At 43.2% G+C, this 13973-nt stretch overlaps 1 protein-coding gene across 1 annotated transcript; it reads right to left on the reverse strand.

The window, feature by feature from the left end:
- Nucleotides 1-2848: 2848 nt before the first annotated feature.
- Nucleotides 2849-4683, reverse strand: junbb (JunB proto-oncogene, AP-1 transcription factor subunit b). Its single transcript, XM_032588449.1, has one exon. The coding sequence runs from the start codon at nt 4336-4338 to the stop codon at nt 3313-3315; it is 1026 nt and encodes a 341-aa protein (XP_032444340.1). The 5' UTR covers nt 4339-4683; the 3' UTR covers nt 2849-3312.
- Nucleotides 4684-13973: the final 9290 nt, after the last annotated feature.

A 13973-nucleotide genomic window follows, 5' to 3' on the forward strand; every position in this document is an offset into this window, starting at 1 on the left:
CAGACACATTAACGGTCAGACACAGTTGACCCATTTTTGCCACAATTACAATGAGAATGTTTGGGGAAGTCAAGGTGAGGCCTTCAAACCTAGAAACATAGATTTGTTTGTTAAACATGGCGATGTCAACATCATGCTGGGAGGCTGTTTTGGTGCTAATTTGATAGGAGCGGACTACTTCTAAATGCTTTAACTTCACCCCTAATTCACCTTATATGACTAAAACTCGGGTACAAATGTTTCAACGTACATTAACTGATAATTAACGCATCAAAACGTTCCAAATTTCTAGGCTGGCTCTGCGTGTAATCCCGTTGAAGACGTATGCACTATTCTCAAAAGGGAGGTCAGTGCCAAGAAAACAACCAAGTTAAATAATCTCTGCCAGTATCCACCCAGAATTATACCAGAGAACAACAGTGATAGCTGCACAAAACTAGTTGTTTATGGACTTCTGGCAACTTGAGTAGTTTCTGTTTCTACAGTGTGTTTCCACCTTGTAATCAGTTTTCTGTTCTTTCTGGATCGTTGTTCAGTTGTAACACCTCACTGTTTGTATCATCAGACAAGTTTGGGTGTAAGTTTGCATGAGTAACGAAGAACAAAAAGAAATTATTTTTTGATTCCAAGCTGAACAATTTTATTTAACTACTTTCATCCTCCTGTGTAATGTCTAATATATAACCGCGTCTCACTGTCGACCTCGTTTGTCCAAAACTGCGTGGTGACCCTGAACAAAATGTTCCATGTTAATCTTCCTTCATTTTATTTTATTTTATTTATTTTTTACTGTTTCCTGTTCCTGTTTTGACCCTTCTGGTTTCGGACATATTTGGGCAGTGATGCGTCCCACTGGAATCCCACGGCTTGGCAGCGCAAACCTTTCGCTCTCTCCCTCACTCACCCAACGCCCACTCGCGCCCACTCCCGTGCCAAAGCGCGTGCGACGCCCCCGACATTCCTGAGGCCACTGTCACTTCCCCTGGAGTAAAAAAAAAAAACCTAAAAAAACACAATTACACAGACAGATTAAGTATGTCTTTAAATCTTTAGACTTTTGGTTGGCCTAGTTGGGATTTGGTTTGTCTGACATCCGAGACTAAACTCTTTTCACCGATGCACTACAAAAAGGAATTTTAAATATGAGTCATTAAAATAGTTTATATTCTAAACAAGCATTTTAGTTTATAAAGATAGTCTCATGCTTTAGTTAAATCCGACCATCAGCTACTTTATTTTTATAAGACTTTCTGTCATGGGAATTAAGCTGAAGAATTTGGTACAGGTAGCTACAGGGTGGATTTGTTTATATTACAAATGAGTGCATCAGCTGAGTTGAAGCTGTGCTGCAAGACTTGAGGTTGAGAAAGTTTTTTGTGTTGGAGCAAGAATTTAACCTCAGATCCACCTTTTTACGAGTTTCACAACAATGCTGATGCTAGCGTCAAACAGAGGTGACGCGTAAAAAAAACCCTGAGAAAGTTTTGTTGCTCGAGCCAGAATTTAACGCTACAGTCACATTTGACTAATTTAGCAACAGTGCTAATGCTAGCGTAAAACTGAGGGGACACGATAACCCGGACTACCAAATGCTAAGATGTGTTGTCCGTTGCCAACCGCGGCCCTCGTGGTTAGCAAGGCTATTCTGTTAGCATGTTTGATTTTTTTGCCATTAGTGAAAGTTGTACACTTACATTCCGACTCCGACACAGAAACCGCCAGTCACTTATGGCACGACTATAATCCATCCGCTGTCTTCCGCTTATCTGAGATCAGGTCTCATGGGGTTATGTAACACTGTAACACTAATTCATAATATATAACAGAATATAAACGATTCAGCCTTTCCGTTCTCAACTGTACGCCGCAACAATGACGAGAGACATCATCGTAACTGAGCCAATATCTCCAGTAAAAATCCAATTGAAATGCAGCAATATAATAATAAATGCCCATTGACCATTGTTTACAACCTAATATTCTTGATATAAACTTCAATTATTTTTAATGTCTAGCATATCATACCCCTAAAGTTAACTTCCCATTTCACTTTTCGTCTCCTAATTAGAATCTTCTCTCCTTTTCAACATGATCCAGATCACATGATCTTTCATTGTGTCACTAATTTAGTTTAACAAGTACACTTTTTAAAGTAATTTATCTTCTGGCTGTCAAACCTGTAATTTATGCTGGTTCCAATGTAATGAAATGCAATCACCCCCCCCCCCCGAAAAAAAATAAAATAAATAGATGCCAATCATTTCATTCTGAAACTAAACCAGACATAGATTAACTTTTGTTTTACAATATTTTCTAAATTTGCTTCTTATTGATTGTTTATTTATCTATTCTTAAGCACTTTAGATTTTTCGTCTTGAAATGTTATTTCTAAACTCTTCACAGTTTGTTTTATCAGAACACCTGATAAGAAGCTGCACTTTGCCCAGCCCTGGCGCGGCAGTTCCCTGTAACTGTTGCACAATGAGGAGGAAACTCCGCCGCCCTGCTGGAGTTTTTATCTATTCGGTACAAGGCGGGACTCGGGTGAAACCGGTTTGTGTTACCTGGGCGGGGGTTCCCAGAAATCCTCCCTTGTGACGAAATAGACACCAACATGCCCATATTTGGACATGCCCCGCGCGTAATTCGGAAAGGCACGGTACGTGCTGTACGTAAAAACACGGAAACCAGAATTCGGGTTGTATAAGTGCACACTGGGAGGGATAGACAAATAACTGTTAGGGTTATAGAGCAATAGGGGGGGAAAAAATCCCTCTCATTTTCCCATTGATTAAGCAATATGTAAAAAAAAAAAAAAAAGTTAAAAAATAAAAGACCACTCAAGTCGTTTTCTTTCATTTCAAAAGACAATTTACTTAAATACACGTCACAAATAATATATATATATAAAAAGACAATGTAAACATTGGACAAAAGTTTGCCTGGATCAACCGGGCAAACAAAAATAACTTACAAAGAATAAATGCAGCATTGCAAACAAAACAAAACAAAACAAACAAAAAAAAACTACAAAGTAGTACAATAATCATTCCCATTTTCTACCATTAGTAAACCCGACTTAATGTGGACCAGCGCCCGCCGTGTTGCTCGGCCTGGATGCTGAAGTGTTGAACGGTCCTATGAGCGGTGACCAGCATCCGAAAGTACCATTTCAAATCAGTCCGGATCAGAGCGGTCTGCAGTCGGCTCCGTGCGGCTGGCCGTGCCGTCCAGTGCCGCACGTCGCGGAACGTGCCTCCAGTGTTTATTACTTTTCAGTCATTTAGCAGTCCGTGTGTGAGTTCGTGGCCCCTAAAACGCCTCGAGTTTGCTGGTGAGCATCAGCTGACAGCCGCTGCTCACGTGCGTCAGGACCTTCTGTTTGAGCTGGGCCACCTGGTCCCGCAGCACTGACGCCGTGCTGGACAGCCCGGCGTTGTCGCTCTTCAGAACCTTGACCTTCTCCTCCAGCCGGGCGATGCGCTCCAGTTTGCGCCGCCTGCACTTGGTGGCGGCGAGTCGGTTCCGCAGCCGCTTGCGTTCCGCCTTGATGCGTTCCTGGGTGTCCAGGTCGATGGGGGACATCGGCGGCGAGCCGTCGCTGCTGAGCAGGTCCGGCACGGTCTGGGGCTCCTCTTTGAGGGCGACCAGCCGCTGCGGGTGCATGCCGGAGCCCAGGTGCGCGTGCTGGAAGAGGTGTCCCGCGGGCGCCGAGGTATGTGTGTGGCTCTGCTGCTGCTGCTGCTGTTGCTGCTGCTGCTGCTGCTGGTGGTGAGGCGGCAGGTAGCTGATGGTGGCGGTGGGGTAGCTGGAGGCGGAAGAGAGCGTGCTCGCGTTCGGACAGTACGCGTTCAGCGTCGTGTAGATGGGAGCCTCGGGCTGCAGCGCGGAGCCGAAGACGCTAGAGGCCGCCGCCGAACACGTCGTAACCCCGCCGGCTCCGATGGAGACGTTCGGAGGGGGCATCTGGTTCATCTTGTGGAGCTCGTCCAGCGCCTTCACGAAGCCCTCCGCGAAGCCCTCCTGCTCGTCGGTGATGCCCCGGTTGTAGAAATACTGTCCCGGCGTGGGACTGGTGATCACCCCGTTGCTGTTCTGGATGATGAGCCGCTCCAGCTCCGGGGAGGCGAGCTTCAGGGACCCGACGTCCGGCTGCCCCCCCTGGTACGGGTCCGCCTCGGCCCTCAGCTGAGACTTCAGGTTGCGATAGGGCTCTGTCAAGTTCAAATTCATATTCTGCTTTAGCACCTTGTAGTCGTGCATGGCTGCATCTGAGTGGCCGTAAGCCGACAGAAACGAGTCGTCATGATAAAAAGGCTGTTCCATCTTTGTTGACATAAAGTCGTTAAGGATGAAAAAACAAAACAAACAAAAAAAAAAGGTGGAAGCTTACCGGCTGCTTCTAGAAAAAAAATCAATCTCTGTTATAATGAACAATAATCAGCAGCTCGGGTTGTATCTCTCAAATGTCCCCAAAACTGTCCGAAAATGAAAACAGGATCATAAAAAAGAGAGAGAGAGAGAAAGCTAAGGTCCAACAAATCTCTCTTCAGCTCAGTGTCAGCAGGTAAAAGTTGTTTTTTTTCTTTTCTTTTTCTCAGTTTCTGCTGTGTACACAATCCCGTCAAGTTCTCCTCACTCCTGCCTGCTCCTGTGGTGAGGTGTGTTCGGTCCCGGTCAGTGTCGCTCCTTATATATATACGCAAAACGCACGGTTCACGGAGCGCTCTCATTGGCTGCTCCCTCCGTCGCCACGTCACTGCGTCGTCGGGTGACGCCAATGCCGGGAAGAGGCGCCTGTAAACAAGCCTGTAGGCAAGAGAGCGGCGCACCAAGGAGGGATGGCAACAGAGAAATAACCCGACGCAGTCCGTCCACACACCGCCTCCTGCGTCCGTGCGGCCTACATAAAATGCCCGTTAGATAACCGAGGCTGTGAGGTTATTAAATCAAAAAAATGTCTCTCCCTCGCTCTGCTCTTTGATTCATTTGTTTATTGTCAAACTACAGAGGAAATCGCTGTTTCTTTCCATATCCGATCGGGGCATTATGAAATATGCTCCTCCGTTGTTCTTTTTTTTTTTTTTTTTTGCCTGTTGGACGTAAAAATATGCTGTAAATATTGAGACGTTCGACTGTTCGTTGCGAGCACTCGTATAGAGGAAGTTGGTTGAGCCTTATATGGGTATGCTCTTATATGGGCATGGTGACGAGTTGTTCCTCCAGAAGGGCTACCAAAAAGCCACGCCCCTTCAGGCGTCCTTCCAGCAGCATTCCTTCTCCTGTGTAAACTCAATCCATGCTGGTGGGAAGCTAGGGACTTTTCCCCCCCAGGAAAGGGGAGCAAATTGGCTTCAAGTCAGTAGATTTAGGAGACAGAGTGTCTTGGAATGAGAGATACATATATATTAAAACTTATTTAAACTTGAATGAAACAGATTCTGAAGTTCTACTTAGAGCCGACAGAATACCTGTGGTCTGTTACAAGACGCCTCCTTGCTTGCCTCCTGACAGGTTGGTGAGGTGCTGCCGACGTTGGGCACGCCGCCCGCTCGGCGTGCCACTTTGATGAGGGGACAGGAAAGGCAGGAAATTTCATCTGACTCGAGCCAAACACCATCAGTTATCTAAAAACCCGAGATTCATGTTCATCTAATTTCCCCCCCTTTGATCCTTAACGCCAGTCTCACAACAAAGACCTGATGTTCTGTGGCGATAAAGGTCGAGAGCTCGTAGGAGCGCGGGGAAAGGAAACACGATTCCTCTCTTGTGCACCTGTCTGGGTTTTTTTTTTTCTTTTTTCATTTTCTCCTTCTTTCAAGAAGGGCACCTTTGTCTTTTGTTTGTACTTTTTCCGACGCCCACGCAGGCTGCCTCCGCCGCAGTGACCCCATATGCCAGAACAGGCCGAGTCCACGAGACTGACCGACACCGAGCCGCGCGTGATTGGGACGTTTTTTGCGAATTAAAATCAGAAAATCCGTGGTGTGCGTCTGCATTTAGCCTCCTTTTATTCTGATAACCCAACATAAAATCCGGCAAGATCAATTTCTTTCTAAGTCAAACTGAGAGAACTTCACATAACAAACAGCGCCATGAAGGCTAACGGACACAGAAGGCGAGTCAGGGAGAAAGTTCACTGGGGGATTAAAGTGCTGTTAGGTTAGGGGTAACTATGGAGGAGCTGCAGAAATCCACTGCTCAGGTAGAGGCATGTGCTCAGAGGTCAAGTATTATTCGTGTGCATCATAAATCTGGGCTTTATTGGAGTGTGGCAATAAGGAAGTTGTTATTAAAGGGAAGTCTTAAAAAGTCCCGTATCCAGACTGAGACACCAAGATGTATGTAACTAAAAGAAGGTCATCTGGTCACAAAGACATCAACATTAGAGGTGGGAAGGTTGATCCAAAATATCGATACCAAGTTGGTAATCAATATCGGAAAGACACTGTTGTGCTAAGATTGATACTTTAGACTCCGATTCCATTTTGAAATTTTACTACTTCAAACCAAGATTTTGTTTCAATATAATAGAATACAATATTTTGTGCATACCTCTAAACTTTGTCCAAATTCTGTGCTAAGTTTCAACAGCCTAGAGGTCAGAGGTTTGATGATTTATTGAACTTGAGCACATTGGTATCTGTATTGGTATCTGTGATACTGGTCCTCTATTTACTTGGTATCGGAAACCAAAATATATTATATTGCACACCTCTAATGAAAATGTAATTTTGTGGCAGAAAAGTAAAACGGCATATCACTGTCGCCATGGTGAAACACGGAGGTGGCTAAATCCCGATGTGGGGAGGCTTCGGTATTTTTAAAGGAAATGTGTGGAAGGTGACGCTCTGGTCAGATGAAACAAAAACAGGACTTTTCACCCTGTATGGAAAACATTTGATAACTGAACACGTAACTTTATTATAGCACTATGTCCCATATTCATGTGTTATAATGGGCTAGTCAAAGCCCACAAATAAATTCATTTAAGAATTTGAGGCCAGACTTGAACATTCAAATTCAAATTGGACAAGGATCCCAGCCTTTGGTTCATGTTAAATTCAAGGACCTTTCAAGGACTTCCCTGGACAAATTTCCTAAAATTCAAAGACCATCCATGGCCACGTTTACCTAATGCTACCGGTGAATATGTTATTAATAAATACAAATTTGATTAACCCTCCTGTGGGTCATTTGGACCCCATCACTCTGTGCGAAGTCCAGCAGGATCACAGTGACCCCGCGTGCGCTTTTACAAGGTTGCAATGTTTGTGTGGTTTCGGGAACTGACGGTTTGACGGTACATTCTCTCCCTGTATCCTTTCCCCCACATTTGCCGCGTTTCTCCTGAATGGCGTAGAATTTGTTGGGTCAGAATCAATGAAAGAAAATGGACGGGGTTTTTTTGTTGGTTTTTTTTTTCAAAAACCTTGCAGGGAATTGAACTTAGTTTTTCAAATTCCCAGATGTTCAAGGACTTCAAGGACCAGTGGGAATCCTGATTGGAGTAACATAGTAAGCAGTTTGTACTTAATGATTTGACTTTAATCAGAAATGACTACACCACCAGATGTGATCAGAGGGGGGATTGTACCTTAAGTCAGTCGCTTCTTCTTATTCTCTTGCTGGACATTTCCAAGGTCCCATATCTCCTAACGCCCTTATCTCAGGGAATTCTCCGCCACACCGACGGGCTACTATGATTCCATGCTTTTTTTCCTCTTTTTTTTGTCAGTATCCATGGGAGTGCAGATAAACAGAGGAAAAACAACAGTTCCTGGCAGCATTGAGCCTCCTCGCCCCTATAAAAACTCCATTCTGTGTGCAGCTGCCGTGGCTCTGATGCGCGGCGCGGAGCGGCTCCGGTCCGGGGCTTTGCTCTGAGCTGCGGTTGGAGGTTCGCCACAGTCCCACTGACATTTTGGCTCTGAACAACCGCTCACGGTCCCCGGCTGGGGGGAGTGTTTACGGGAACACTCGTGAGGTGGCACCGTGCCCACCCCGGCCCAATGCTGGTGAAAAACAAAGATAGGGAAGAGGGGGCTAGCTTGATTAATATGTGGTATTGTGTTTTCCCCTGGATTTATCTCTATTAATCCGCCTTTTTAGAAATTATGAATACAATGGAGTTAGGGTAGATTTGTGACGTACGAGTTCAGCACATCACTTATCAAGTTATAATATGTGCATAAAAAAAACATCTAGAACTGTCCGCCGCCTTAGTCACATCTCGGTTAGTCATGTCTCTGTTTAGTCTGTTTAGATTTAGTTGTTCTCTCCTCTCCAGTTCAGAAATTCCTTTGTCTGACTTCTGCTTTTTTTTTTTTTTTTAAAGGAGGTATAAAACCTGCTGTAGGACATAGTCTTGCCTTTTAAATGTTTTTTTTGTTTGTTTGTTTGTTGTTTGTTGTTTTTTTTTGTTATGGAAGGAGCTGCTTGGCAAAACGTGGAGTTTTAACAGTCAGGATCAGATGGATCGGTGCCAAAACCCGAGCGTTACCTGTTTTGGATCCCTGGGTGAGATTGTGAAAGGCAAAGCCTCAGGGTGGAAGGAAGCTGTTTACCGTAAGATTAGGAAATGTCCATGTGTGTGTGGGTGTGTGTGTTTGGGTGTGTGTGCGTGAACAAGCGCATATGTAACCGAGGGTGGAGTATATTCATGGATGTTTTTTTTTTTAACCACAGATTGAACATCTGCATGAAGGGAGAAGATAAGAAAAATAAACTACTGTGGAAAATGCGGTCTATTTTCTCCTACACGTGTTTTTCTTTAACTAACACATGCACCGTCCCTGAACCTTTTTACATTTTACTTTAGACATTTGTGTGTCTCATCAGGATTTTAGGGGAATCAGTTGCATAATTTGCAAAGTGGAGAAAAGTGATTTCCACACATGGTTTTCAAGCCCTTTTAAAAGCAAGAAAATTGACAAATGCGGCGCGAATATGCATTCATCTCTTCCACAACAATACTTCTAAAACAGGGTGTCCACACCTTTATTCCACGAAGGCCAACATTATGAAATTGAAAGCACTCAGAGGGTCACAATAATTGATTTTTATTTTAAAGTAACATTTTAAAATAAATGTATTGTCTGTTTGTTTTGTTTTTTAATTTCATCAGAAAACAAATGGATTAAAAAATGTATTGTATGGATCAAATTTTCATCCATCAATGATTGTAGATCCAAACTATTATAAGACAGCCTTGCACTGTTTTTTTGTTGTTGTTTTTGTTTTTGTAATTACTTGTTTAGAGCAGCCCAGTAGTGATGAAGCATCTGACGTTGACCTGTTGGTAAGAAAATCTGCTTAGGGCCCCAAAAAGGTTTGGGCCGGCCCTGCTGGAGGGACTCCAGTATTACAGCAGGTGACATTTATTATAAGTGAGTGGAAAAAAGAAAGAACTGTACAGATGATATATGGTTATTATTTTTATAACTCTAAAAATAAACCTACAGAATGGCGGTGCTCTGGTTGGAATCCCCTGCATTCCCTCTGTTTTAACCAAGCGGTTTTTACAGTGAGCTGCTGTGTTTGCTCTCCTCACCTCCTCCTCTCAACCGTCTCATTGTTCCTCTCCACCTCTGCACAGCTCTCTTTTTGCCAGAGCAGAGGGCTTACGGCCTACTTGTCGCCTGCCTTTCCACAACTAACTGCCCTTTTCTGCTTCCTGCGACGGCTCCATCTGTGACTCAGAGCAGCTTGGAAACTGTACTGTGTGCGCGCGTGGTGTGTGTGTGTGTGTACGCGTATGTGTGTGTAGCAAACCAGAGGTCAAAGCCTGAAGCCTTGGAGTCTTTCCCCCTGACCTTCACAACTCCATGTTACGCCCACTCAGCAGAACCGGGTCGGGGTGGGGGGGGTAGCACGGCGGGAGCTGGTGGGCGCGCGCGGCCCCGTCGATCAGATGCGGTTTGTTTGCGACGTGCCCTCCTGACACAGCGGCTGACTCCTTGGTTTGGACATAATGGGGCCTCTCATCCGTGGCGTTGCTGTTCTCCTTTGTGACTGTGGTCACTTCGTTGCAAGGTCTATTAATAGACGATACATCATCGTGAAATCATCACCATCATCTCCCTCGTCAACAGCACATGATGGTATGTTGATGTTTTCCTCCTCTCCGCCATGTCGATCCCACAATGCCGGAGCTGATCTGCATTTTAGCGTCTCACTACACCAGGGGTGGGCAATCCTGGTCCTCGAGGGCCGGTGTCCTGCAACTCTTAGATGTCTCCCTGGTCCAACACACTTGAATCCAACAGCTGAATCACCTCCTACGTGCAGTCAAGTTCTCCAGAGTCCTGCTAATGACCTCATTATTTGACTCAGGTGTGTTGAAGTAGAGACACATCTAAAAGTTGCAGGAGACCGGCCCTCGAGGCCTGGAGTTGCCCATCCCTGCACTACTCCATAGTGTCTGGCTAGTTTTATGCACATTAAAAAGACGTAATATTGTTCTGGAAATGTGCTCTTATCACCCATGAACTCCGTTACATGGTGGTGGCACCATCATGCTGTGGGGACGCTTTTCTTAAGAGGAAGCCGGTCAAAAGACTTGAAACCTCAAGACTGTTTGGATCAAAGCATATTTCAGTTAGCTGTGGCTATTTGACGTATTGTTTATCGTGAAAAAACCTTATTTGATAAGAATTTTGATTTATCGTCTCGATAGATTTTAATTGATATCAATTTAAAAAAAAAAAAAAGCAACTGACTGTATTATCGGAAATGTTTTGTGTTTTTTTTTTTACAATTTTTGTCCACTGTTTCACAAAAGCATCGAAAAGTATCAGTAAAATAAAAAATATGATTACATGCAGTTACCATGTGAAGTTTAATGTCATAAATCACGTTTCTTTAAGTAGGTGGAGTCCTGCAGAGGCCTGTTTGTGAAATGGGAATGTTTCTCAGGAACAATATTTGTGGTTGTGGCGCCATGAATGCTGTGCCACGCGGTCACAGCCACACAATACCTAAAAAAGAAGCAATAAATTGTGTTTTTTTAACACCACAATTTTTATTGCTATCACAATAATACTGTAATATATCCATAAAATTCTACGTACGCACTCCTAATCTTAGTGTTACAATGCTCCAAAGTTCAGTCCTAAAGTTGACAAAAGACTGAAAAGAAGGAAAGAGTGAAGTTTGGAAATGTTCATTTTTCAAATGTCACGTTCCAATATCATTTGGAATATATGTGATGCCGTTTGCAAAGTTACACAGTAAAAAAATGAACATTAATACTTTTCGTTTATTTAGCCAATCACAGAGGAAAAAAATGTGGAAGTTCATTTTTCAGTCATATTTTCACCATGTTAATCATTCGTTCATAAATGTCAAAGTTCATAACTAAATAGTTAATTCATAAACTAAATATTTAAATACTAAATATTTAGATTATAAACTCAATATTTAGTTTATAAGTACGCAGTTAGGAAGCCATTCAGTCTACAAACTAAATACTTACTGAGCTAAATAATTGGCTTTAAAACTAAACACTTAGTTGACAAACTAACTAAACTCTAAATTCAATATTTATTTTACAAACTAAATATTTAGTTTCAGACTAGATATTTGATTTCAAAACTAAATATGTAGCTTGCTGACTATTTAAGTTGCTAGTTAAATATTTAGTGTGTAGCTAAATAGTTATCTAATATGCAAATTAGCTTGCCAATAAGGGGAAGTGGAATATCAAAATAAAAGCTCGTTTTTGAGGACTTGTATATAATTTGACGTCTAGCTACAAACGTTTGCCATTCAGTCAGACAATGTAGAGTTGAGATAAAACTTCAGCTTCTGATGTTTATTTTTAGCATTTGACGACATGCCGGGATTTAACTGCTCCTAATCTTTCATCTGACAGCACAGATTTTATGTTTGGGAAAACCTGGACTTGGAAACCCATTTCCAACAGACAGAGAGGGATTCTTCATGTAAAAAACAAAACTCTGCACTCAGATGAGATCTCAACTTTTTCCACTCCGGTTGTTTTCTTGTTAATTGTCTTTTTGTAGCCACTCTGCAGAATGAGTAAGCACCTTCCAGGAAACGCTGTCTTCGTTCATCTTCTGCGTCAATTTATGTTTGGTGTTTGAGGTGGCTGCGTAGAGGACGCTGTTAAAAGCTGGGACACGGTTGGAGGAGCTTTCCTAAAACGCCCCCCCCCCCGACTGTGAACAGAACATACCAAGATGTACGTGTGCCATCTTTGGAAGTGCTCGAATGTTTGCATTCTGCTTTAGCACAAGTGTCATAGTTGTGTTTAACAGTAGTAGGTAGAAGGTAAGAGGAAGGAGAGTGCATTTCCTCAGTCTGACATTACAGTGCCTTGATGTGTTTTTACCCTTTGATGTCTCTGATGCGTTGCCGTGTTGCAACCACAAACCTCAATGTTGTTCTTTTTGGGAATTTTGTCAAATAGACGCATAGCAGTGCATGATTGTGAAGTAAAAAGGAGAAACATTAATATTTTTCACATTTTCTTGTATAATACGGCATGCATTTGTATCATAGCCCACCATGTACCCCAAGCCATCACTCTACTACCACCATGTCTTACCATGTCTTTGTATTTTTGGTGGACGGACGGCCTTTGGGTTCTTTTGGGTCATCAGTGTTGTTTTGCCCTGCCACTTTCCCCATTGATGCCATGTTTGCTCAGTCTCTCTTTCCAATTGTTGAATCATGAACACTGATCTAAACTAGAGCAAGTGAGGCCAGCAGTACTTTAGATGTTGTTCCGGCTTCCTTTACGGCCTCCTGGTTGAGTCACCGATGTGCTCCTGGAGCTATTTTGTAGCCTCCTGAGAAGGTTCTCAGCTGTTTCGCGTTTCCTCCAGTTGTGGATAATGGCTGTCACTGTCGTTTGTTGGAGTCACAAAGTCTTTGAAATGACGTTACCTTTTCCAGTCCGATAAATGTGGGTGACTGTCGCTTTTCCTTATTTTGAGGTATTTTAGCCTTAGTCACGGTGTCGGTCTGATTCTATTTAAGTGGGTTTATTTGAACAGGACAGTGCATATAAATGAACGTACAATGTTGTCGTAAAAAGACTGGATTTAGCGAAATGTTAATTTCCATCTGTAGTGCCATTAAACAAACGCAAGCTAGAAAATGACATTAATACCATTTCGAGAATAAAAACAAGAAATACAGTAGAAATAAATAAAACCTACATCTGTCGTGAATATAGTAACTGAAACACAAAGTTTCTAAAAAAGGTAGCTAAGGTTCAATGATGATTACTTACCAACCACGCTTTGAGTTGCCCTTTGAACCCCTCCCGCAGTCTGAAGAGTTGGGCCCACAAGCTTTTTATTCCATGTGCGGTCCAAGGGGAGGGGATTGCACTGACCCCGTGTGCGCTTTTCTGAGTTTTTTTGTGTGTGTGTGTGGTTTCGGGAACTGACGGTCTGACGTGACACCCCTCCACTGTCCGGCCATAACATCTGCAGTCATGCTAACACCGCAGGAGGTTAAGGCGAGATAGGTGGAGCTCTTTCTAATGGTAGAACATACTTTAATTGGTAAAACATTCAGCGGTTCAGGTTCAAAACATTCAAGCGGTTCAACAAAACATTCAGGTTTTGTTGAAGTGGTTTCTTCATTCTACAGTTTTGGTAAGTAATCAGGCCTGGGTGTGGACAGTGTAATTGAGCCAAAAAATGAGATTCAACAAGGACAGCAATTATATTTTCAGACAGGACTAGGTGTGGGCATGGACAGCTATTATTCCTTCACAAATGAAGTCATTATTTGAAAACTATGATGACTTCTGGCCCTTTGTTCCTTTAAGACCTGGAACATTTGAGTGCGATAACAAAGCAAAAACTGTGCCGAGGCAGAGGCACTGTAAATGTGACTGGATGCCTGTAAGAATTACTCCACAGGCAAAGGAGGATGAAAAGAGATGAAGCCGATGGCACACGTGGAAATAGTTGGAAGGAAAATGATTGCACCCA

The sequence above is a fragment of the Xiphophorus hellerii genome, chromosome 16 (genome assembly GCF_003331165.1).
Source record: "Xiphophorus hellerii strain 12219 chromosome 16, Xiphophorus_hellerii-4.1, whole genome shotgun sequence".
Classification (NCBI taxonomy): Eukaryota; Metazoa; Chordata; class Actinopteri; order Cyprinodontiformes; family Poeciliidae; genus Xiphophorus; species Xiphophorus hellerii.

Bases quoted from the DNA above. Each gene is read 5' to 3' on its own strand.
- junbb (XM_032588449.1), bottom strand. From the start codon at position 4,338: ATGTCAACAAAGATGGAACAGCCTTTTTATCATGACGACTCGTTTCTG.